This window comes from Erythrolamprus reginae, chromosome 1, assembly GCF_031021105.1.
Source record: "Erythrolamprus reginae isolate rEryReg1 chromosome 1, rEryReg1.hap1, whole genome shotgun sequence".
NCBI classification, from domain to species: Eukaryota; Metazoa; Chordata; class Lepidosauria; order Squamata; family Dipsadidae; genus Erythrolamprus; species Erythrolamprus reginae.
In genome coordinates, this window is record NC_091950.1 from 176530983 (window position 1) to 176557455 (window position 26473).

General features: G+C 46.6%; 2 protein-coding genes across 2 annotated transcripts in view; both read left to right on the forward strand.

Moving 5' to 3' along the window:
- The window catches only part of LOC139168640 (complement receptor type 1-like), a 140220-nt gene that overhangs the window by 77593 nt on the left and 36154 nt on the right, over positions 1-26473 (forward strand). The window lies entirely within an intron of this gene.
- LOC139157212 (complement component receptor 1-like protein) lies at positions 45-25072 on the forward strand. Its single transcript, XM_070733738.1, has 3 exons — positions 45-186; positions 13238-13757; positions 24373-25072. Exons 1-3 carry the CDS (start codon positions 45-47, stop codon positions 24434-24436), a joined length of 726 nt encoding a protein of 241 aa, XP_070589839.1. The 3' UTR covers positions 24437-25072.

Below are 26473 nucleotides of genomic sequence, written 5' to 3' on the forward strand. Positions count from 1 at the left end.
AGTTCTCATTGTGGTAACCGCAATTGGGCCTGGGAGCAGTCGCTATGGAAAACAGTAACCAAACAGAAACCACAACTCTGCTTATGATCTTACTTCAGTTTTCTTCTGCTTCCCAGACCTGCAAAGGTTGTGAATGCAAGGATTGGTCTCAAAGTTACTTCTTCATCACTGTCATAACTTTGAAAGGTAGGTTCAACCTCACTATATGAGGACTACCTGTAAAGATTTTGAAAGCAAGCAGATTGTATGAAATGTAAACGAGGTAATTATAGGGAAGATGATAGCAACTTCCTTCTTTCGGAGAAAGGTATGTAATAATATAACCCTCATATGTAATAATATGATTATTAAATATTTCTTAGACTGGGCAAAGGGGAGGAAATAGCGGTTATGATGAGGCACTGGATACTGATTTCTGCACTCTCCATTATTGTGGGTGCTTCATCACTGGAGTGACTACAGTGATCCCTCGAGTTTCGCGTCTTCAAGTATCGCGAAAGGGCTATTTCGCGAGTTTTCAACCCGGAAGTAAACTCCACCATCTGCGCATGCGTGCCCTTCCACACATGCGTAGATGGTGGAGTTTCCCCGCCGGGCAGAGGCTTCCCTGGGTCTTCCCCCTCTTTCTCTATGTTGCTTCTTCCTCTCTCACACTCTCTTCCTCCCTCTCTCATCTCTTTCTTTCCTTCTCTCTCTTTCTCTATCTCTCCCCCTCTTGCTCTCGAGCGGCCGCCTAGCAGCTGATCTGCTCGGCAGCGCAGCAGCAGCGAGGAGCCGAAGATCTTCGGCTCCTCGCTGGTGCTGCGCTGCCGAGCAGATCAGCTGCTAGGCGGACGAAGGAACCTTCCCTGGGTCTTCGCCACCCGGATCTTCGGCTCCTCGCTGCAGCCGCGCCCCCCTCGCCTTCGCCTCACCTGGCGGGCGAAGGAGGGCGCAGCTCCGGCCGCTCGCCTTGGAGCCGGTCTGCCTCACTGGCCGCTTGCAGCTGAGCCTCGGCAGAAGGCGAGGGGCGTGCGGGGAGCTGCCTGAAAGGAGGCGGGCGACGGAGGGCGCAGCTCCGGCCGCTCGCCTTGGAGCCGGTCGGCCGTGCGCCCCTTGCCTTCGCCTCACCGCTGCACCCTCCTTCCCCCGCCCCTTTTGACTGCCCATCTGCCCCACGGCCTCTCCCCCCCCCTTCAAAACAAAAAAACCCCCCGCTGAGCCGGAGGGAACTCCTGACGTTCGGGCAGCAAAAAGAAGCGCAGGGCAGCCCCCGCTGAAAGCGCGCAGAGCCGGTGACACACAGAAGCGGGAGAACCGCACGCGCGCACACACACCGGAGAGCCACGGGAGAGAGCCCCGTTTCCTCAGAGCGGCGTTGCCTTCAGCGCCGCATCACCCGGCAAGGTTCTTCCCAAAGCCGCCGAAAGGGGAAAAAAACAGCCCCCCAAAACCCCGGGCCGCCTTGGCATCGCCACCTAGCCGGCCGCGCACGGACCCTCCCTTCAGTCCTTGCCCGAGAGAGCCACGAACGGCACTCCCGGCGAAGGGTGGCGGTTTTTCCAGTCCGCGGCAATTCCCCTCAGCACGCTGCCGGATCCAGCGGGGGAGGGGGGGGAAGCGAAGGCGCGGCGATGGGCAAGGGCTGCCAGTGAGCCTTCTCCGTCCCTTTCCTGCTGCACCGGTCTGGGGCCAAGTGGGCGGGGGACGGCCGGGACCTCGCCTGTCTCCGCCGCCCGCATCGCCCCTCCGGCGGGCCGGCCTCCCCCGCCCGCCTCTGCTGCAGCCGCCACCGCCTCCCCGACTGGCACAAAAGGGCCCCGCCCGCCCCGCCCCGAAGCTTACCTTGCGGCGGGATTCAAAGTGCTGGGGTGGGGGGGGTGTCACTTCGCCGCTCGTGTCCTGGCTAAACCGGGCGGCAGGAGACAGGCTTTGAGTTTTTGGCTGCGGGGGGAGAAGTAGGACTTTCCTAACTCCCTCCCCCCGCAGCCAAAACTAAAAGCCTGTCTCTTTTTTTTCTTGCGGCGAGCCCAAGCCGTTCCTCTCTCGACCGCAGCCGAGCTTCCCTCGGCCCCCTTTGGCCCCGTCGCCTCCTCCCCGCCTGCCTTTCCTCGCCAAGCGCACGAAAAAAAAGAGAGAAGGCTTCTACCAGAAGCCGGGGACGGCCGGCAGGGGCATGAAGGATCTCCCCGCCGGCCTCGGGAGTGCGTGGGAGGCTCCGCCCCGCCAGGGTTCCTCTCCATGAGGGAGTCCGCCAAGCTGCCCGTCTTCAATTCGCCGTCTCACCCGGGCTCCCGATGCTGCTGGGCGGCGAGGAGACTCGGCGGGGAGCGCGCACGTCAGGGACCCAGAGCGCCCTTGTGGCCGCGCTCGCCATGCCGGTTTCCCCTCAGGAGACGCGCCTGAGTGGCGAATTGAAGACGGGCAGCTCGGCGGACTCCCTCATGGAGAGGAACCCTGGCGGGGCGGAGCCTCCCACGCGCTCCCGAGGCCGGCGGTGAGATCCTTCATGCCCCTGCCGGCCGTCCCCAGCTTCTGGTATCTCTGTGGGGGGGGGGAGGCGGCTGCTTGAAAACCCCTGACCTCCATCACCTCCCCCCCACGGCACAAGGCGAGCACACCTCGCCGCTGACACAGGCGGCGGGGACTGCCCTGTCCCCCTGTCCCCCCTGCGCAAAACTACGCAGCCCCAGATCGCTCGCTTCTCCAGCCAGCAAAGCCGACTGCCCGGCTTTGCTGGCTGATGCAGGAAAGGAAAGCGTAACATTTAAAAAGCACGCCGGCCTCGGGAGCGCGTGGGAGGCTCCGCCCCGCCAGGGTTCCTCTCCATGAGGGAGTCCGCCGAGCTGCCCGTCTTCAATTCGCCACTCAGGCGCGTCTCCTGAGGGGAAACCGGCATGGCGAGCGCGGCCACAAGGGCGCTCTGGGTCCCTGACGTGGGCGCTCCCCGCCGAGTCTCCTCGCCGCCCAGCAGGATCGGGAGCCCGGGAGAGACGGCGAATTGAAGACGGGGGCTGCGAAGGGGCGCACGCGGCAGAGCTCCGGCGGAGGAGAGGTGGCGGGGAGAAGCTCTCTCTCCCTCCCCCCCCCCGGAAAAAAGAAAGCAGCCCCAGCCAAAGACGCCCAGCGAGAAAGAGACCTCCACGCCGACTTTTCTCGGCTGCTGTCCACGCCCGGCTCTCTTGGCAGGCAGAAGCAACAAGTCCGGCTCGGAGGCCTCTTTCTCGCTGGGCGTCTTTGGCTGGGGCTGCTTTCTTTTTTCCGGGGGGGGGGAGGGAGAGAGAGCTTCTCCCCGCCACCTCTCCTCCGCCGGAGCTCTGCCGCGTGCGCCGCTTCGCAGCCCCCTCGCTCCTTGTCCCAACAGCCCCCCCCCACCGCAGCACTTTGAATCCCGCCGCTTCTGCTGGATACGGGCGGTGGGTGGGACCAGCGGCGCGGAAGCCAGGGCTGTGGCAGCTCGCCCCCCCCCATCGCCCGTATCCAGCAGAAGCGGCGGGATTCAAAGTACTGGGGTGGGGGGTGTCCCGACAGCGGCAGGTGAACGGGGCGAACGAGGCGGGCGAGCGAACGAGGCGAGCGGGGGGTGAACGAGGCGGGCGAACGAGGCGGGCGAACGAGGCAAGCGGGGGGGTGAACGAGGCGAGCGGCGAACGAGGCGGGCGAACGAGGCGAGCGGGGGGTGAACGAGGCGAGCGGCGAACGAGGCGGGCGAACGAGGCAAGCGGGGGGGGTGAACGAGGCGAGCGGCGAACGAGGCGGGCGAACGAGGCGAGCGGGGGGTGAACGAGGCGAGCGGCGAACGAGGCGGGCGAACGAGGCGAGCGGGGGGGTGAACGAGGCGAGCGGCGAACGAGGCGGGCGAACGAGGCAAGCGGGGGGGGTGAACGAGGCGAGCGGCGAACGAGGCGGGCGAACGAGGTGAGCGGGGGGGTGAACGAGGCGAGCGGCGAACGAGGCGAGCGAACGAGGCAAGCGGGGGGGTGAACGAGGCGAGCGGCGAACGAGGCGGGCGAACGAGGCAAGCGGGGGGGTGAACGAGGCGAGCGGCGAACGAGGCGGGCGAACGAGGCGAGCGGGGGGTGAACGAGGCGGGCGAACGGAGCGGGGGGGGTGAACAAGGCGGGGGAACGAGGCGAGCGGCGAACGAGGCGAGCGAACGAGGCGAGCGGCAAACGGCGGGCGGGCATCAGCGAGGATCCGAGGCCGCGGGGAAGACCCAGGGAAGGTTCCTTCGGCCGCCTAGCAGCTGATCTGCTCGGTAGCGCAAGGAGCCGAAGATGGGGTTTCCCCTTTGCGTGGGCGGCTGGGAAACTCCAATCTTCGGCTCCTCGCTGCTGCTGCGCTACCGAGCAGATCAGCTGCTAGGCGGCCGAAGGAACCTTCCCAGGGTCTTCCCCACCTCCCACACGCAAACCCCACCATCTGCATGAAAAAAAATGGCGCGCATGCGCAGATGATGTTTTTACTTCCGCGCCGCTACTTCGCGAAAAATCGATTATCGCGAGGGGTTCTGGAACGGAACCCTCGCGATAATCGAGGGACCACTGTATATAGTCATTTGTTTGAGATGGTATAGGACAGTGATGCCGAACTTATGGCACGGGTGCCACAGGTGGCACATGGAGCCATATCTGCTGGCACGCGAGCTGTTGCCCTAGCTCAGCTCCAATGTGCATGTGTTTGCCGGCCAGCTGAATTTTGGCTCGCCCAGAGGCTCTGAAAGGGTGATTTTATTTATTTATTTATTTATTTATTTATTTATTTATTTATTTATTTATTTATTCATTCATTCATTCATTCATTCATTCTTTCATTTATTTATTTATTTATTTATCAGATTTGTATGCCGCCCCTCTCCGCAGACTCGGGGCGGCTAACAGCAATAATAATACAATGTAAACAAATCTAATATTTAAGTTAATTTAAAACCCCAATTTAAAAACCAATCATACATACTATCATACCATGCATAAATTTTATAAGCCTAGGGGGAGGAAGAGTCTCAATTCCCCCATACCTGATGACAGAGGTGGGTTTTAAGGAGCTTACGAAAGGCAAGGAGGGTGGGGGCAACTCTGATATCTGGGGGGAGTTGGTTCCAAAGAGTCAGGGCCACCACAGAGAAGGCTCTTCCCCTGGGTCCTGCCAAACGACATTGTTTAGTTGACGGGACCCGGAGAAGGCCAACTCTGTGGGACCTAACTGGTTGCTGGGATTCGTGCGGCAGAAGGTGGTCCCAGAGATATTCTGGTCCGGTGCCATGAAGGGCTTTATAGGTAATAACCAACACTTTGAAATGTGACCGGAAACTGATCGGCAACCAATGCAGACTGAGGAGTGTTGGTGTGATATGGGCGTATTTAGGGAAGCCCATAATAGCTCTTGCAGCTGCATTCTGCACGATCTGAAGTTTCCGAACACTTTTCAAAGGTAGCCCCATGTAGAGAGCATTACAGTAGTCGAGCCTCGAGGTGATGAGGGCATGAGTGAATGTGAGCAGTGACTCCCAGTCCAAATAGGGCCGCAACTGGTGCACCAGGCGAACCTGGGCAAACGCCCCCCTCACCACAGCTGAAAGATGCTTCTCTAATGTGAGCTGTGGATCGAGGAGGACGCCCAAGTTGCAGACCCTCTCTGAGGGGGTTAGTGATTCCCCCCCCCAGGGTAATGGACAGACAGATGGGATTGTCCTTGGGAGGCAAAACCCACAGCCACTCCATCTTATCAGAGTTGAGTTTGAGTCTGTTGACACTCATCCAGACTCCAACAGCCTCCAGGCACTGGCACATCACTTCCACTGCTTCGCTGACTGGACAAGGTGGAGATGTAAAGCTGGGTATCATCAGTGTACTGATGATACCTCACCCCATGCCCTTGGATGATCTCACCCCGTGGTTTCATGTAGATATTAAATAGCAAGGGGGAGAGGACCGACCCCTGAGGCACCCCACAAGGGAGTAACCTAGAGGTGAACTTCTGACCCCCGACTAACACCGACTGTGACTGACCGGAGAGGTAGGAGGAGAACCACTGGAGAACAGTGCCTCCCACTCCCAACCCCTCCAGCCGGTGCAGAAGGATACCATGGTCAATGGTATCGAAAGCCGCTGAGAGGTCAAGAAGCACCAGGATAGAGGATAAACCCCTGTCCCGGGCCTGCCAGAGATCATCCATCAGCGCGACCAAATCAGTTTCCATGCTGTAGCCGGTCCTGAATCCTGACTGCTGAGGGCCTAGATAATCGGCTTCTTCCAAGGACCGCTGGAGCTGGAGCACCATTTTAGCTTCCAGAGAGTCTCTGGGGGATGGGGGAGGGTGTTTTACCCTGCCCCAGCTCTAGGGAAGCCTTTGGGGCCTGGGAAGGTCAAAACACAAGCCTACTGGGCCCACCAGAAGTTAGGAACCAGGCCGTTTCTGGCGTCCACAGGGCATCCGGGGGGAGCTGTTTTTGCCCTCCCCAGGCATTGAATTATGGGTGTGGGCACTCAAGCATGCATGATAGGACTTGCCCATGCTCTTTGGGTAATGGAGGAAAAAAAGTTTTGCCATCACTGGTATAGGACCATGATGATGAACCTATGGCACATGGTGGTACGCAGAGCCATGTCTGCTGGCACACAAGCTGTTGCCCTAGTTCAACTCCAGTGCACATGTATGTGCCAGCCAGCTGATTTTTTACTTCAGGCAGAGGCTTTGAGAGGGTGTTTTCAGCCTCTGTGGGGCCTCTATGGGGTGGGGGGGGGAGGATAGCATTTTTGTCCTGTTTGCCCAGGATCCAGGGAAATTTTTGGAGTCTGGGGAGGGTGAAAAACGGGCCTACCGGAAGTCGGGAAATAGGGGAGCAGGGGGTTAATGCATGCATGAGCAGGGGTGGAACAGTGTGGGGGTCGTGCTCACATGTGCATGTGTCTGGGGTGCATGGGGCATTGAATTATGGGTTTGGGCATACATGTACCGCCTTCTGCTGCACGAATCCCAGCGACCAGTGAGGTCCCACAGAGTGGGTCTTCTCCGGGTCCCGTCAACTAAACAATGCCGCTTGGCAGGACCCAGGGGAAGAGCCTTCTCTGTGGTGGCCCTGGCCCTCTGGAACCAACTCCCCCCAGAGATTAGAATTGCCCCCACCCTCCTTGCCTTTCGTAAGCTTCTTAAACCCACCTCTGCCGCCAGGCATGGGGGAATTGAGATACTCTTTCCCCCTAGGCCTTTACAATTTTATGCATGGTATGTCTGTATGTATGTTTGGTTTTTTATATTAATGGGTTTTTAATCATTTTTAGTATTGGATTATTACTGTACACTGTCCTATTATTGCTGTTAGCCGCCCCGAGTCTCCGGAGAGGGGCGGCATACAAATCCAATGAATGAATGAATGAACGAACGAACAAACAAACAAACAAACAAACAAACAAACAAACAAACAAACAAATAAATAAATGTACGTGCCATAGCTGGCATGAGTGTGCTTTCGGCACCCAAGGAAAAAAAGGTTCAACATCACTGGTATAGGATCTGGTGCTTGAGCAGGGGACTGCATTAGAAGACCTCCACAATCACTTCAAGCTCTATTCTAACTCTGATTATTTTTTGTCAGCTGTTCAACACTGTAAAGACAGCACTGTAAAGACTCAGCTAAAAAGAGGCTTTGGAAGATGAAGCTTCCAAGCTGTGTTTACATCGTCTTCACTTTGGCTATGTGGCTAACTACAGGGAGAAAAGACAGACTCCACTCTTGGTGACTTTGTGGTCAATCTATATAGTGTTCTCAGCAACCATAAGGAAACTTTTTCCCATTTCCTCCTCCACCTCTTGTAGTTATGGTTGTCTATTTCCTAGTCCACACTACACCCCAGAGTTTTTAGGGATTTCCCAGCAAATTCTCACCAGGTCTCAACCCACTTACCTTTCTGCGGTCAGCCAAGTTTAACTACATAATTGTACCTTGTTGGATGTGAGAAAGGTGTGTACAAACTCAATAATTCCAGTAAACATAAAGACATCTAATTTTACACTGACAGGCAGACATCTCTATATATATTTTCTTCCATGCAGTCATGTCTGATTCTCAGAAACCACCTGGACAAGTCCCTGCAGGTTTTTTGGCAAGGTCTTTCAGAGGTGGCTTGCCATTTCCTCCTCCCTAGGACTTCCTAGGACTGCTCTCTTCACAAATGTTTTGTTTGTGGAAGTGTCAGGTAACAGAATCCATCTGCTCCTTTGAATGTAACCAATTCTTCTACAACAGGGGTGTCAAACTTGCATCGTCATGTTCTCATCACATGACTTCCCCCCCCTTTGCTAAAACGGGGGTGGGAGCATGACGTATTCGGCCTGTGGACCGTGAGTTAGAGCAGTGATTTTCAACCTTTTTTGAGCCGCGGCACATTTTTTTACATTTACATAATCCTGGTGCACACCACCAACCAAAATGACACAAAACGACACCCTAAGACACTCTTCTCTCTTTTTCCATCCCTGTCTCCTGCCCCCCATGTGTGTGTGTGTGTGTGTGTGTGTATACACACACACTCTTGAACTATTTCCAAAAACAGGTGAGGGCTGGGGGTTTTCTCTCTCTTATTCTTTGGGTGCTTTTTATCATATGCTTTAAATCAAGAGTCACTTCTCTCTTTCTTTTGTTTCTCTCTCTTTCCTCTCATTCTCTGTCTCAATTATTTTCTCATTTCTCTTTTTTCCTCCCCCTTTTTCTCTCATTTCTCTCTCTCCCTTCCTCTCCTTTTCTCTCTGTCTCTTGCTTTCTTTCTCTCTTGCTTTCTTTTCTCTCTCTTTCGCTCTCTCTCTTGCTTGCTTTCTCTCTCACTCTTGCTTTCTCTTTCTTTTCTTTCTCTTTCTTTCTCTCTCTTTTTCTCTCTTGCTTTCTTTCTCTCTCTTTCTCCATCTCTCTCACTCTCTCTCTCTCTCAGCAAAAAGTTGCAAGATCGGAACCTGAGCTTCCTTCTTCGCAGCACACCTGACCATGTCTCGCGGCACACTAGTGTGCCACGGCACAATGGTTGAAAAACACTGAGTTAGACCCCTCTGCTCTACAATAAAAGACAGATTCTAGTTTTGGGACAATCTACATAATTTATGTCCAGGGCCAAAGATTTCAAATTAATTGTTTAATCATTCTGTTAGTGGAATCTGCTTTGTACATTATTTTATTTATTTTATTTTTGACAATGGCTTTTCATGCCACCCACTCACCTATAAAAACATACAAGCACATACTACACAGTGCCCTGGGATTAAATAGATTGGTCATTGTAATCACTATAAAATGCTATTCTGTGAACACAAATGCTTCTGTGGCCACTTGCCAGACAGCAAGTAAAGCAAGGAAGGAAAGGTTTCACAGCTAATAGGGATCACAGCCCAGAAAACTTGTTGGAAGAATTTCTCTCCACCCCAAAGACATTTAGCAAGGAGGGCTTTTTCAATAGTTGATTTTCTAGCAAATTCTCTAGTTGCTGGGAAAGAAAGCTTGCTCATTTGCATAAACCGAGATAATTTTGCTCTGTACCTATTATAGCTGTGCATACTTTGAAAATTTGTTAAAGCATCCTGATTTTTTTTTCAAAGCTGGAAAAGGGGGATTTTTGAGAGTCACATTAACTTTGAGGAATTAAACTCTTCAAAGTAGCAGCATACTTTAAAAATTTAGAAAAAAGAATTGGCCTGGTTTAATGAATAGCAGAGATGTGCTACGCTGATGCAAAGCTTAAAGCATTTCTTCTGAATTATTTTTGAAGGAGGCACAGACCTTATGCCTATAATCATCCCTGATTTAAAAAATAGATATTTTAAAATGGTTTGCATGTCTTTTAGAAGAAGTGTCCCCAACCTGCGGGTTTTGAAACTGGGTTGTGGAAACAGTAAGTGAGTGGGCATGTGTACATCTCCATCCTCACTTGCGTGAAGAGTGGGAGGCACACATGCATGTCGCTTGTGCAAATAGAGGTGTGTGTGCATGCCCTTGTCAACAGCTTGCACAAACTATCTCCTCTCCTCCCCACTGATCCACAAAGTTGGAAACTTTGGAGAACTTCATTTTGGAATGTCAAGCATCTCTAGCTTTTTGAAATATACTACACTATCTCCTTAAGTACTGTATAACTAGAAAGATCTTAAATAACATCAGCGGTGGGTTACGAGCTAGAACGCTAAATTGATCAGGCTACTGCCTGGATGGGGGGAAAAATAGTGGGGTAGAGAAAATGGAGCTCCACCCCAGAACACCCAATTCGCACTGAAAGATGTGGAAACAAAATGCATAAGCCATGGCCACAATGTGGTAGTAAAACTTTTGGTAGCCCATCACTGCCGCCGCAGCTCATAAGTGCTTGTGGGGCCAACGTGATTTTGCTTCTGCACCTGTGGAGATAGCAAAATTGCGCCCGTGTTTCGGCATGCGCAGAAGCAAAAAAACCCCTCCCCAAAACATGGGTGCACCTGTGGCTCCGTGCGCGATTTTGCTACCTCCACAGGTGCAGAAGCAAAATCGCGCTTTCCCCGCAAGCACTTGTGAGCCGCGGCGGCAGTGATGGGCTACCAAAATTTTTACTACCACATTGTGGCCGTGGCTTATGCATTTTGTTTCCACATCTTTCAGTGCAAATTGGGTGTTCTGGGATGGAGCTCCATTTTCGCTACCCCACTATTTTCCCCCCCATCCGGGCAGTAGCCTGATCATCTACTATATAAAGTGTATGTACACACACGCACACACAGCTCATCTAAAATTATACACATTCAACCTCATTTACTATGATAGGAATAACATATCCAGAGCCCAGAAGGGAAAAATAGGGGGGGGAAATCAAAATTTTGCTACCGGTACCTGAACGTACCCATAGGAGCCCACCACTGCGTTGGGGCGAGCACAATTTAACATTCCGGCTCATAGCCTACTGCTGAATAACATTAACTAGAAATAAGTAGAAATAACTTAAATAACATTAATATGATTCTTAACTTCCATGGATATTATCAATGTAGTCTTTACTCCAGTTCTGTACATGACTTCCACATTGCTATATGGTGCTGTGTTAATAGTGATTTCCCTGACACCATCTAGTACATTTATCTGGCTAACCAGTGGACTGCTATTCCATTGGGGAATATTTTAGGCAGAAAAAGTGGGGGATATTTTTCTACCTTAAGTTTTAAAAGCTCTTTGCATAATTTAACAACCTTCTTACAGCATAGTAACCGGGAGAGTGAGCATTCTAGTTCTGCTTGGGCATGAAAGACATCTGGGTGATTTTGGACAGCTTCTCTCTCTCTCAGCCTTAGTTCAGAGGTAAAATGTGCATGTGAGGTCAGGATAAAGAAAAATGATACTTCCTAAAGTGAAATGCCACTCAACAAGTGGAACAAACTACTTGAAAAGGTGATGGCCTTTCCTTTACTGAAAAGACTACATGATCACCTGTCAGGATGCTGAAGTATGCTCTAAAGTAACTCCAACCCATGCATTATATGATTCCTTTTCTTTCATACCTGACTAATTATGCAGGGAGTGGACACATGAATAAGATGTATGCAAACTAGATGAACTGGTGCAATGTGGCTAACTAATTAATGAAGTAATTACTATGTTCTGTACTTGAGAGTCTGATCTCGTCATACACATAGAGGGATAGCGCACATCCTGGACTTACTGCAGTCTTCCCACAAAGGCCTGTATTGGTCAAATCCCTTGTACTAATCCTGGATTTGTGTTCATTTACAAAAATATTACTCACATGTGCAAGATATGAATCCCCACAGAAATATATAAACAGAACACGACAGTATACTAAATGCAGACATAAAAAGTAGAGTACAATTGACAATTTGTTGGTATTTCATTCCAGGCATTGCGGCCACTACTATAATCACATTTTAAAAATGGGAAATTCCTTGTTGTTCACCCTGCTGAGAAAGAAATCCATGTTATTTTTCAGCTCTTGGATTAATCAAGAATCAGATAGGTGTCCTAAATTAACCTACCTCAAAATGAAGTATTTCTCTTTTTTCTATTTCCAGCCTCACTAATTGGAAAAGGAAAATCAAGTGACCCTGGAGAATCAGTCAGGCGTTTTGACAGTACTGAGTTATATTCTGGTTAAGACTTAATGACCTTTGCTATACTGTACATCTCACTTTATGGGAGATTTCATCAGTGAAATAAGTAATTATAATACTGTTCCATCTGATTTACGATCTGTTCTTTTTCGCAATACACTACGGTATTTGACTCTGCACCATTTATGTCAGACTTAGGCCTATCTGGGAGATTTAGGAAGTTTCCTACAACAACTTTCAAATATATTGCCTTATCAGTATGCTCCAGCATCATCGTGAACTATGAATCCATCTGACTTTTAACACATTTCTTAAAGACATATTACCTCCATCTATATATCTTTGGTAATATATATTTGTCACATTCCAGAATTTCGGGGCTAAGACAGATCTTCAAAATGGTGGTTCTAAGTGAAGACTGATGTACTGTATAAAGTGAAGTGACTCATGGCTGGTTTTTCAACTACAGTATGAGTCGGGCTTCTTGCCAGCTTCTTGCAATATTAGGTGACGCAGGTTTATACCAGTCAACTAAACATAGGAGTTATCATCACTCTGAACGTTTTTTCCATACAATTACCTCATTTCCTTTTTATGGATGGCCCATGTGCATTTAACCAGTTATTCACTATGGAGATTTCCACCCCACCACCCCCAAAAGCAATAGAAACAGGAAATAGAATTTACTGTTGCTAACACTTCTAATACTGAAGGTGTTAGACAAGAAGCTCTGTGAATCGTCAGCTTCTTTAAGAATCCTAAAGAACAGTCTTCCTGGGGAGGGGGGGATTGTAAAGTTCAGGCTGAACACAAATATACAAAGTGACCTCACTTCCCATATTGTGAATAAAGGAAGCATTTACAATATAGCATATTTTCCCGAAAATAAGACATGTCCCCATAATAAGGCCCCGTGGGGATTAGCTCGGCAACTCTGGGCTCTGCCTATGGCAATTTGAAACACGCTAGTGCATGTTAGGAAGAAGAAGCGAGCATCGAACCCTGCCTAGAATACTCTGTCTGTGTGTCTGTGTGTGTATACACACACACACACACAATCTCTCTCTCTCTCTCTCTCTCTCATCTATCTATCTATCTATCTATCTATCTATCTATCTATCTATCTATCATTTATTAATATTCAAACTGCTTCAATTCTAACATAAACCTTAACTATTCTTGTTTATAGAATCAGCGGATGTGTCTCCAGGTATTCCGATGGGTCTTTCTTCTTGTTCCAATGTGGTCCTGACAGTTGTCTTGGTCCCGCTGTTCCTGTCTTCCACTGTTTTGTCTGATTGCCTAAAACCAACCTTACCCCCCCACTCTCAACTCAGAAGTGGAGGAGACCTAAATGACAGCTATGTTGTAACAACGTCTTTGCAATTAACTTGCTTCTCAGGTTATGAATTTGTACCAGGAGCGCGTCCTTCTCTGACATGCAATAACGATTCAACGTGGTCAAAGCTTACTGAATTATGTCAAGGAAAGAGATGTCCAGTTCCCCGTTTAGAAAACGGAAGAATAGCATTGTCAGATGATCTCCGGTTTAATGAAACAGTAACATTGGAGTGCTATTATGGATTTAGACTGATAGGTGAAGGTACCCTTCAATGTGTTCTAACAGGAAGTGCAGTTAATTGGCACAGAGATATTCCATTTTGTGAACCGATTCCTTGTGCTCGCCCTGCTATAATTTCCAATGGAAGGTATGATGCTGATTCTGCAGATACATATGTTGTGGGCTCATCCGTTATATACAGGTGTGATGCTGATTACTCCCTTATTGGAAATTCAACAATTACTTGTATAGTTACAGCTGATGGTAAGAATGGACAGTGGAATTCCCCATCACCTGAATGTAAAAAAGTCAGTTGTGCAAAACCGAGCATCCCAAATGGGAAATTGGCAACTCTATCTAAACCTAGCTATACATATGGTGATAGAGTAACAATTGAATGCAATCCTGGCTTTACTTTGGTAGCGACCTCTTGGGTTAGATGTGATGCTGATAATACATGGAAACCTTCACTTCCACATTGTGACAAAACTGTAACAACTACCAAACCAACTACACCAATTCCATTGTACCCAACCCAAATTTCTGGATCTGGCAAAATTGTTGGAATTGTTTTTGGAATTATTTTTGCACTTTTATTGTCGCTGCTTTAATATTTGCAGTTGTCAGATGGTGGAACCAGAGGTAAGATAATGATCCTGATAATAGTTTGGTAGCTTCAGAAAAATAAAATAAAAACAATGGGTGATAGAAGATCACAAAAACATTGAAGCAGTGTTCAATGTTCTTCTGCTTTAGAATTGAAAACAGGGATTCAATAAAGTTTGGGTTGAAAGCTTTAGTTAATTTCCATTGTTCTACTGTATTGCCAGTGTATTTAGTGCCTAAAACAGTTCATATTCAGTTTGTTCCTTTTGCATATTTGCTGCTTTTATATTCTAGAAATCTGTACTTATGCCTTTTAGAAATCTCTTAGAGCAGTAATGGTGAACCTTTTTAGGTACGTATGCCAAAAGGGGAACACGACACATGTGACCTCTCCCCCTGCTCCTGGCATGCGATGGCACGGCCCTTTTTCATTCCCCCTAAGCTCCAGAGTCTTTCTAGGAGCCTGAGGAGGGTGAAAATGGCTTTCCCCATCTGAAGGCATACCTGTGCCTGCCAGCTGAATTTCAGGCCTTCTGGGTCCACACTTTTTCTAGTTGCCTGAAGGAAAAAAAAAATCCCCCCTCGGAGGTCCTCCGGTGGCTGGAAATGGTACATTTCCCAGCTTGAAACTGGCCATATCTGGGGTCGGAAGGAAAGGCCATTTTTGCCCTCCCCAGACTCCTAGAAATGCTCTGAAGCCTGGGAAGAGCAAAAAAACTGGACTTCCAGTCCACTTGTGGTACATGTGCCATCAGTTCACCACTACTATCTTAGAGTAATCTGTACTTATACCCTTTAGATATCACTTAGAGGATCACTTGCTGTATGTCTTGAGATACAGAATCTGAGGGAGTTGCCCAGGTATCTGCTTGAGAGATGACGCCTTATCCTGGTAACAGGGTATAAAGATACTAGAATGGAAGCATTCTGCAAGTTCTTTTAAGTCTGTTTTTGAATTCATGTGACATCACAACAAGAATTTGTTTCTGGGGTTTAAAAATTGTGCTAAATCTGTACCTATTATAAATTGTGATCTGGTTTATATTTAGCAGTCATTATAAACTTTGTAAATTGAATCAAATAAATTAACTGAAACTTTTAGGAGACTTATTGTATTATGTCACTAAATTGACTGTGACCAGAAACCATTGTGCTTTGTTTAAATGGAGCCCCACCTGTAATATTCAACATATATGTCAGGCAACAAGTGACGAAATGCCAGAATAAATGAATAAGTGCTTTTGAGTAAATAATAATTATTTATTATTTATTAGACTTGTATGCCGCCCCTCTCCGGAGACCCAGGGCAGCTCACAACATACAATACAAAACAATATATGTACAAATATAATAATTAAAACTATGACTAAAATCCCATTATCTTAAAACACAATCAATATTCCACAATCATATCCATACATAACATTTAATGGTCAGAAGGGGGAGGCATGTACTAGGTGCCCCATGCCTGGCGACATAGATGGGTCTTAAGGATCTTGCGAAAGGTGAGGAGGGTGGGAGCAGTTCGAATCTGCCTCTACCCTCCTTCACCCTCCCTCCAGGAGGGAGCTGATTCCAGAGGGGACGGGGCTGCCACAGAGAAGGCTCTTCCCCTAGGCCCCGCCAGACAACATTGTCTAGTCGATGGGACCTGGAGAAGTCCAACTCTGTGGGACCTGATTGGCTGCTGGGATGTATGCAGCAGAAGGCGGTCCCATAAGTAAACTGGTCCGATGCCATGTAGGGCTTTATAGGTCATTACCAACACTTTGAATTGTGTCTGGATACCAATTGGCAACCAATGCAGGCCGCGGAGTATTGACAAAATATGGGTATATCTGGGATGACCCACGACTGCTCGCGCATCCGCATTCTGCATTTGAAGTTTCCGAACACTCTTCAGAAGTAGCCTCATGTAAAGAGTGTTGCAGCAGTCGAACCTTGAGGTGGTAAGGGCATGAGTGACTATGAGCAGGGACTCCCTGTCCAAATAGGGCCACAACTGGTGCAACCTAGGTAAATGCCCCCCTCACCACAGTCAAAAGGTGATGTTCTAAAGTCAGCTGTGGATCGAGGAGGATGCCCAAGTTGCGGACCCTCTTTGAGCGGGTCAATGATTTTCCCCCAGGGTAATGGATAGACAGATGGAATTGTCCTTGGGAGGCAAAACCCACAGCCACTCTGTCTTGTCAGGGCTGAGTTTGAGCCTGTTGGCACCCATGCAGACCGTAACAGCCACCAGGCACGGCACATCACTTCCACTGCTTCACTGAGTGAATACGGGGTGGAGATATACAACAGGGTGTCATCAGCATACTGATGACACCTCACCACATGTCCTTGGATAATCTCCCCCAATGGTTACATGTAGATATTAAATAGCAGGGGGGAGAGGACCGACCCCTGGGGAACTCCACAAGGGAGAAACCTAGAGGTTGATCTCTGACCTCTGGTGTCTCTTTCTCATCTCTTACATTTTGGGAAATAACCACACCTACTTTTTATAATTCAGCAGTGAAGAAAAGTTCTTGGAATTATTGACAAGCTTTCTAGTAAATACTACTGACTAGTTGTAGGAAGGCAGTTGTTTCACTGTATAACATAATAGTTATCAAAAAATGCTGACTTTTGAGGTGTCAATTCATATGAAAAACTTAAAGTTTATATTCTCTTGACCTAAATCAAGAGAACTAGATTATGACAGTTAAACTCTGTAAAATTCCTCACCGATGAGCAGTAAAATAGCACATGTGTCCCTTCCAGATAACACTTCTGCTGCAAATTTTTAAAAAATATGTTGTAAATAAAGTCTACTTTTTGTTTGACCAAGATAATACCCATTTCTACCTAGTGAAACTGTTGCATGGTATATTGTGGTTATATGATTACATTTGGAGTGGTTAGTTTAGTGACATCTTATGTTTTAAAGCCGGAAAACATACGTGGCCATCTACCATGCTGTCTATAGCCCCCTTGGTTCCTATATAAGCTTTTAGATCAGGTTTTTCTGCTCTTGATTTTAAAACTTGCAGAGAAATACTTGCCTTAAAGCTGTGATCTGACCTTCAGAGAAACAAAAATCAAGAGAGAGGATATTCAGGCACAGTTAAAGTGACAGTAAATCAGTCCCACAGAAATAGAACCAAAGGACTCTTACTTCTATGGATCCAATGCTACAAAATAATGTATCTTATAGGAGAGAGATGACTTTAGAAGTATGATCTTAATTCTTTAAGAAACCAGTTCAAGGCTAAAACTTCTGAACAGGCAGTATGGATGAAATGGAAAATTCTCCATAGTGGCTGGAGTTTAGCTCCAAGAATGGGCAGACACCATTCCCTCAGCCAATCAGGTCTGGATTTGAGGAATGTAGATTTTAACGGGTACAGGTATGACGGTCTTGGTATATTCGGGTTTCTTCCTGTGTAGGATTTAGAAATTTCTGGTGACGTTTCAACGAGGTCCTGAGGGACCTCGTCGAAACGTCGCCAGAAATTTCTAAATCCTACATGGGAAAAACCCCGAATATACTAAGACCGTCATATATATATATATATATATATATATATATATATATATATATATATATATATATATATATATATATGTTTTCGTAGATTTTCACGGGTACAGGTATGACGGTCTTGGTATATTCGGGTTTCTTCCCGTGTAGGATTTGGAAATTTCTGGCGACGTTTCGATGAGGTCCCACTCATCATCTTCAGGCTGGTGTTTCTGTCCTTGTTCTCAGGCGAACACTGTCCTTGTGTTCGCCTGAGAACAAGGACAGAAACACCAGCCTGAAGATGATGAGTGGGACCTCATCGAAACGTCGCCAGAAATTTCCAAATCCTACACGGGAAGAAACCCGAATATACCAAGACCGTCATACATACATACATACATACATACATACATACATACATACATACATACATACATACATATATATATATATATATATATATATATATATATATATTGGTCCTCCTGTCAGGATTCCCCTGTTTTGACTAAGCCCTTGGACTCATGTCTCCCATTCTTCTAAGAATTTGTCTCCTCAAATTCTTCTGTAGATTCAAAATCATCTCTAACTCTTCAAAAGACCAAACTATGAGTGTTCTCCCAGCTGATAACCTTTCATCGGTTTGCTGAGGAGATGGTGGCAATGGGTTTCGGCTCAGCTGTTTGTCGATAAGGACTGACAGCCTCATGGCTTTCAAGCAAAATAATGTCAGTTTCAGGCCCGGTTACAGCACGGAAACTGCTTTGGTCGCATTGATGGATGATCTCTGGCGGGCCTGGGACAGGGGTTTATCCTCTGTCCTGGTGCTTCTTGACCTCTCAGAGGCTTTCGATACCATCGACCATGGTATCCCTCTGCACCGGCTGGAGGGGTTGGGGGTGGGAGGCACTGTTCTCCAGTGGTTCTCCTCCTACCTCTCCGGTCGGTCGCAGTCAGTGTTAGTGGGGGGCCAGAGGTCGACTCCGAGGTCTCTCCCTTGTGGGGTGCCTCAGGGGCCGGTCCTCTCCCCACTGCTATTTAATATCTACAGGAAACCTCTGGGTGAGATCATCCAAGGGCACGGGGTGAGGTATCATCAGTACACCGATGATACCCAGCTTTACATCTCCACCCCATGTCCAGTCAAAGAAGCGGTGGAAGTGATGTGCCGGTGTCTGGAGGCTGTTGGGGCCTGGATGGGTGTCAACAGACTCAAACTCAACTTGGATAAGACGGAGTGGCTGTGGGTTTTGCCTCCCAAGGACAATTCCATCTGTCCTTCCATTACCCTGGGGGGGAATTATTGACCCCCTCGGAGAGGGTCCGCAACTTGGGCGTCCTCCTCGATCCACAGCTCACATTAGAGAACCATCTTTCAGCTGTGGCGAGGGGGGCGTTTGCCCAGGTGCACCAGTTGCGGCCCTATTTTGACTGGGACTCATTACTCACAGTCACTCATGCCCTCATCACCTCGAGGTTCAACTACTATAATGCTCTGTACATGGGGCTACCTTTGAAAAGTGTTCGGAAACTTCAGATCGTGCAGAATGCAGCTGCAAGAGCAGTCATGGGCTTACCTAGGTATGCCCATGTTTCACCAACACTCCGCAGTCTGCATTGGTTACCGATCAACTTCCGGTCACAATTCAAAGTGTTGGTTATGACCTTTAAAGCCTTTCATGGCACTGGACCAGAATATCTCCGAGACCGCTTGCTGCCGCACGAATCCCAGTGACCGATTAGGTCCCACAGAGTGGGCCTCTCCGGGTCCCGTCAACTAAACAATGTCGGTTGGCGGGCCCCAGGGGAAGAGCCTTCTATATGGCGGCCCCGGCCCTCTGGAATCAACTCCCCCCGGAGATTAGGACTGCCCCTACTCTCCTTGCCTTTCGTAAGCTCCTTAAGACCCACCTCTGTCGTCAGGCATGGGGGAACTGAGACATCTCCCCCGGGCATATACAATTTATGAATGGTATGTTTGTATGCATGTGTGTTTAGAAAATGGGGTTTTTAAAATATTTTTAAACAATAATTTAGATTTGTTGTACATTGTTTTTTCATGTTGTTGTGAGCAGCCCCGAGTCTGCGGAGAGGGGCGGCATACAAATCTAAATAATAAATAAATAAATAAATAAATAAATAAATAAATAAATAAATAAATAAATAAATAAATAAATAAATAAATAAATAAATAAATAAATAAATAAATAAATAAATAAATAAATAAATAAATGTGCAGTCTAGCTAATCTCCATTTTTCATGAGGAAAGTCACAAAAGTCTTGCACTTGAGCGACTGGCACCAGAGTGGCCAGTGCCACATACTGCTTCAGGGAGAGTGACAGTGCTCGTGAACTGAACTGATCTAATCTAATCACCACAGAAGCCTTGTGCTTGTGTGGCCAGTGATCCTCTTCCTCTGGATGGTACTTTTTCTCTTCACCCCAATAGCCGGAATGGCATTAATCTCACTCACCCTGACAGTAGCTGAGGAAGATCCTGATCATTGCTGAGTCTCAGTGTGATCACAGAGCAAATTCATAAGGGGAAAAAAGGGGGCCACTGTACAGGACAGCAGTGCGAGTTGTGAGGTTTAAACCACCAAATGTATAGCGGTGGCCATTTTGTTTAGCCAGAACTACCCAAGCCATCATAACATTCTCCTTCCTTTCGTGCGACAGCCATTTTAAAGCAGTTTACACCCTGTCAGGTTGCTCAGCCTCACCTTGTCATCATGGATGAGAATCACTTGAAGCAGGGCAAGAGCAAGTCAAAAAATAATCAGGGGGCCCCAAACCCAGAGAGGGCAAGGCTCACACCATGAAATCTGACCAGAGGGATCACTCCCTTATTAGACAGGCCCAGCAATCTAAGGTCTCACAGAATGACGATGTGCTAGGATAGAGCACTAGAAAATATTTGTGCCAAGTCTACCCAGACAGTGTCTTTCCTATCTGCAGCAGCTCAGCAGGCACTGAATTCCTCAAGCAGCCATAGATACAGGTCAAGACATTCCTTGGGGCCCATGTCCTTCGATAATCCCTACTTATGCCTTGAAGAAGCAGATATATGGGAGGCACTAAGGACAGTGGGGATATTGAAAGCACAAACCACACCCAGTAGCGCGGCCTCAGTGCAGTTTCACAGTCCTGAGGTTCAGGCCATGATTAAGGATGCCATTTAAAAGGTCATTGAGACAGGCATCAAGGCCAATTCCATCCATCTCAGCTACTATCAGGCCTCCCATCATTATGCTCCTGATATTGGCCTCTATCAGGCCTATGAGGAAGAGGACTAATCCTCTGAGAGATCCTTGGGATCACAGTCTGAATTAGAGGAATATTATCCAGACCTGGACTTGTCTGAGGATGAGGACCTTGCCCCAGAAATCCCAGTTTCTTCTGACTTCTTCCATTCAGGTCTTTATAAATCACTGCAACACAAAGCAAAGAATGCAGCTAACCTCTCAACTACCATTGAACAGAAAGAGGGATCCTCTGTAGACCTTCTCTTTGATGAAGCTACATCAGAGATGGAGGTTATCCTGGCCCCAAACCTTTTTGTAGAGGCAGCTTTGAAGCAATGGCAGTCTCTGGACTCTGGGACTTTACCCAATTCCCTCGACAAGAAATATTTCAATGTGGCACAAGGGCTATCCCAACATCTTCCAGTGCCCCTGGTGGACCCTCCAATTTAGGCCCTGTATTCCACCATTCATGTGCCAGGCGATTCATAGGAGCTTCTTCGTCTGGAAGACTGGCACACTGAACAGGCACTCCAATGACCTCACCAGGCTGCTGCTTGGCCCCTGAAGGCATCTACAACAGCCTCATTTTTCTGCCGTATCTCCCTGTGATGGCTATGCATGCTGCAAGGACACTTGCCAGCATCAGTCATAAGAGCACAGAAGGACTTAAACAAATGTTTGGCCTGGCTCAGTTTACAACCCTCAGATACAACCCTCCAGTCTGCCCATTTTGCAGCCAGAACCATGGATTCCTCCGTAGTGGCTCGAAGGATGCACTGGCTGTGCAGCTGGCCAGTGGACACCCGCCACAAATGGGTCTAGCCTCTGCACTCATTACGGGTCAGTCTCTATTCAGGGAACCTCTAGATACCATCCTGATAGAGTCTAGAGACAAGAGGAAGGTATTACCTAACTATACCTGTAAAGGGTCCTTCCAGTCTTCCTTTTACCCACAGAGGTCTTTTAGAGCCTCAGACCTGATCTATGGAAGATCCAACTATGTGGCTAGGCAGAGCCACAGCCAGGACAGGGCCAGGGGCAATCAGGCAGGCCTGTTGAGGGGCAGGTAGTCATTCCTTCCACAGTTCCAAGTAATTCTGGGCCCAGTCCTCCCATTGGAGGCTGCCTCGATCTCTTTGCCAGGTGTTGGAGGGACATTACCACTGACACTTGGGTTAGAGAGACCCTGTCATCTGGTCTCTTCCTGGATTTCCTCTCCACTATCACCCCCAGGATTTTTTCTACACTGCCCTATGCCCACTAATGCCAAAAAGGGTGTCCTCATGAATGCAGCCATCCAGCACCTGTTGGAAATTCGAACCATTCAGCAGGTGCCTGAGGACCGGCAGCAACAGAGATTCTATTCCATTTTGTTCATAGTACCAAAGTCCTCGGGTGGGTGGAGAGCCATCCTTGATATGAAGTGTCTCAACAAATATATTGTATATAAAAAAATTCAAAATGCGTACCTTGCAGTCTTTTTTGTCACATATCCATCAGGGGTATCTACTAACATCCATAGACTTTATGGAGGCTTACCTCCATATACCGATTCAGCCCTTTTTCCAAAAATACTTATGTTTCTGATAAGCTGATAGACATTATGAATATCAGGCTCTACCATTTGGCCTATCTTTGGCCCCAAGTGTCTTTACCAAGATTCTTGCAGCCTTAGCTGCCCATGTAAGATTGATTCCCGTGCATGTCCAGTGTTACCTTAACAACATCCTCATCTCCAATCCAAATGGAACAGGATGTCCAGGTAACCCTTAACATCCTTAGGCACCACGGGTTTTCAGTAAGCCTAGAGAAGATCTATTTGTCGCCCACCACCCAGCTCACCCATTTGGGGGCCGTTGTTGATTCTCTGAAGTACAGAGTGTATCTCTCCCAGGAGCATAGGGACAATCTATCTTATCTTATTCAAGAAGCTCTGGTGCAACGCTGGGTTCCACTTAACCTTCTGTCCTTGCTCCTGGGAAAAATTTGCAACCTTCTGACAAGGAGAATCAATGGGGAAAACCAGATCCACTTAACAACCAGGTTAATAATTTAACAATGGCATGATTCATCTAACAAATGTGGCAAGAAAAGTCGTAAAATGGGGCAAAGCTCACTTAGCAACATGATTTTTGGGCTCAATTGTGGTCTTAAGTCAAGGACTCAGATGTTAGAAATTGTAGATCACAATCACAAATTGGAACTCATACTGAAGGGGTCACAGAGACTGAATGTGCTCAATACAGTCCTTGTCAAAAAAAAAGCGCAACTTAATGTATGTGGTATGTATGTGGAATGGATGGCATGTGGAAATGATTTTAGGAGACAGTCAGAAGAGCCACAGCCAGGGAAACAGTCCGATAAAAGGCAGCTTAGCCCAGAACAGGAATTTGAGTGTGACAAATGTCTCAGGAGGGACCCTCCCAAGTTTCTTGTGCAGTAAAGTAGGTGGGGAGAAAAATGTACTTTCAGACTTACAAGATTCTGTAAATGTATCCTTACAATAAAGTATATTTAGTTCATTTGGGCATGCTTCTGTCTGGACTACCTTGCAAGGGTGACATTCAAGATCCTGCCTTGTAGATTTCGGAACTTGCTCTTGCCTTGTGGATTTTGGACCCTGCTCTGTGAACTTTGGACTTCGCTTTTACTTTGAAGATATCAACTTTGTCCTTGGAACTGTGCTTTCACTGATTGTGGGTAGCTGTCCTCAGGGAAATTGGGGCTGAGCTTTACTACTATAACTGTGGAACAGTTTGGGGGCTGTCACACTGCTTTGGAAAACTTTAATTTATGTATAGCTGTGCGGTAAACATGTTGTATTAGCACCTGGTCCTGCCTGTATGGCTCAGGTCAGAACAATAGGTGAAGAACACTAAAGGAAACTACTCAGACACTACCCCACATGCCATTCTTCATTCTTGGGATCTGACGAAGTCTGCAAATAAGGATATTTTTTAAAATTATTGATTATACATGTTTGGCTCTGGGAATCCTTTTTTCTAAAAACGTGGATGATGAGGCTGATATAAATAATCATAACTATAATGCATAATAAACAGGCAAGACTGGATGCTTCATATGTGCAGCTGCTTGTAGATCAGACATTATACCCCATTTTTTTTTAGAATCATTTTTCAAATATTTATTTGTACATAATGAATGCATATTGGACAGGGAGCAGCAGTGTGATTGCGGACTCTGATGATGTTAACATTATAATGTGTAAAGATGAAGTGAGGTCACGCCACCATCCATTCTGTGGTACCACGTGATGGCAGAATCCCAGCAAAGCACAGCAAGTCCTTTTGTCACATTAAATTGAGAATGCACCGAATGAATTTAGTTTATTAATAATACTTATTAAGAAGCCATTCCTCTTCCCCACTTCTATGTTTTAAAAAAGGTTTAATGGCGCATCTGCAATTCCTCGTATTCCTAGTACAATGTGCTCCATCTGTCTCATGTAAACACTGAACAAGGACCAATTACACATCCCTGGATCAAGAACTGAAGAGACACTTGAGTGAAAATGAAGAGAAATGTTGAAACAGAAGAAACAAAGAAATATAATGTCCTTCATGCTTACGAAAAGCTTATTGCAGTTTTGGAAGACATCTGCAGCTGCTAACAGTCCCGGAAAGAGTGAGGAAACATCATTTCATTCAAAGGCAACAAACTGCACTAAACTAATAATGTGAAAATTGGAAACTATTCCTCTTCTCTCTACAAATTAATAAATTTGTACAAATTACAAATCACCTTCTGGAGGCAAAGGTGAAAACCAAAAAATTACATAATTATATAATTTTTATTTAATTATTATATTATATAAAGGGACAGGAAGAATCAGAGTATTATAAAGTATGGGATAAAGTTTATGCATAGTTAGAAAAAATGAATATTTAATAAAATTCAATAATATAGTGTAACTGATAAGTAATAATATAAACGTGTACAAGGAATATTATAAATGTTTTTGAAAGTTTGTAAAAATTCAAATATTTGTAAACACGTTTAACTCCGGAATGCAATTTCTGACAAGAGAGGAGTGGTAAAGAACCTCTATTTTTGTTTTGTGTTTTTGTCTTGTCTTGTATTATATTTAAAAAAAAACTTTTAATAAAATATATTATTATTATATTGTATATATTATATAATTTTTGTTCATTAATTTTGCTTTTATAAATGCTGCCTTGAGTCCTCATTTCTTGCCTTATTACAAACTATATTTTGTAGTATATTTTTAAAGGACTCTGACAGCCAGAAAGAGGTGAATCTAGAAAGAGGATAACTTGGCAGGATTTTAACAGTACAGTATCATCAAACCAGTAAGTATTCATTTATTTATCAGTGCCTTTGAGTCAGCATTGACAGCAACTGTCTTGACAAGTTCCTGAAATTTTCTTGGCAATGTTTTTGAGAAGTGGCTTGCCATTGCCTGTTTCCTAAGGTTGGGAATGAGTGATTGGCCCAAGATCACCTAGCTGGCTTTGTGACCAAAGCAAGCTACAATTCATGATTTCCTTGTTTAGATCTGATATCTAAATCACTACATCAATTGGTTCTCTCATAAGGAAAAGAGTTATTCTTGAAACATGACAGTCTGAGATACTTATTTAATTCCAGTTAAGGCATTTGAAATGTTTCACACCAAAATGCTACTGCTCCTATCATCATCATCATCATCATCATCATCTCCTGTCAAAACTAGGTTTTGCAGGGCTATCCCTCCACTTTTATTCCTTGAATGTAAGAACCATTGTATCCCATACATTCATTTGGTCATGCTTTCCACTAGACCCGTGTCACCAGTTATGCTTTCCAGTGCAGTGAGTTTGGTGTTCCTACAAGCTTAAGGCAGACCCACCTCTCATTGTAAACTAGCTAAATCACACCATTCCCATCCTCTGAACAGCTGAGGTGACATTTTCTCTGTGCAAAATATCTAAGATTCAATTCATGGTATTTCCAGCAACTTGGCAATAATAGGTTTTCCTTGGGTATTGGAAAATAATGACATGGATGGAGAACGTCTCAATGTTTAATTTTATTGCTTTCTTCTCATATTGTAATCTCAGTTCTGGCTTTGAAACACCAGATTAAGATGGGTTGTGCTTTCCTAGTTTGTGACTCACTATAGTCTGTGTTCAGTTGTGTGCTGTATGAAGAACTCAGGGAATCGTGTTCATTCAATATTCTATAGTTTCAATTAACCATGGGTTAGTGTGTTTTGCCAACCCAGTCGACGAGAAAGAATTTTGTGTGCCATGAAAGTAATTGCTCATGTCAAAAACCACTTCCTCTTCTGGAAAGCTTTACTTCTGGAAAATTGCTGGACCACCCCAGGATGGCCATCCTGGTGTTGTATTCAGGAAGAACAGAATGTTCTGGAGTTCCTCTCAATGTTTCATCTCCAGAGACGAAACATTTTGAGTGTGTTTCTCCCACAGCTTTTCATGTCACCACATCAGCAAAGAAGAAATATGTCAGATGGATTTTAAAAA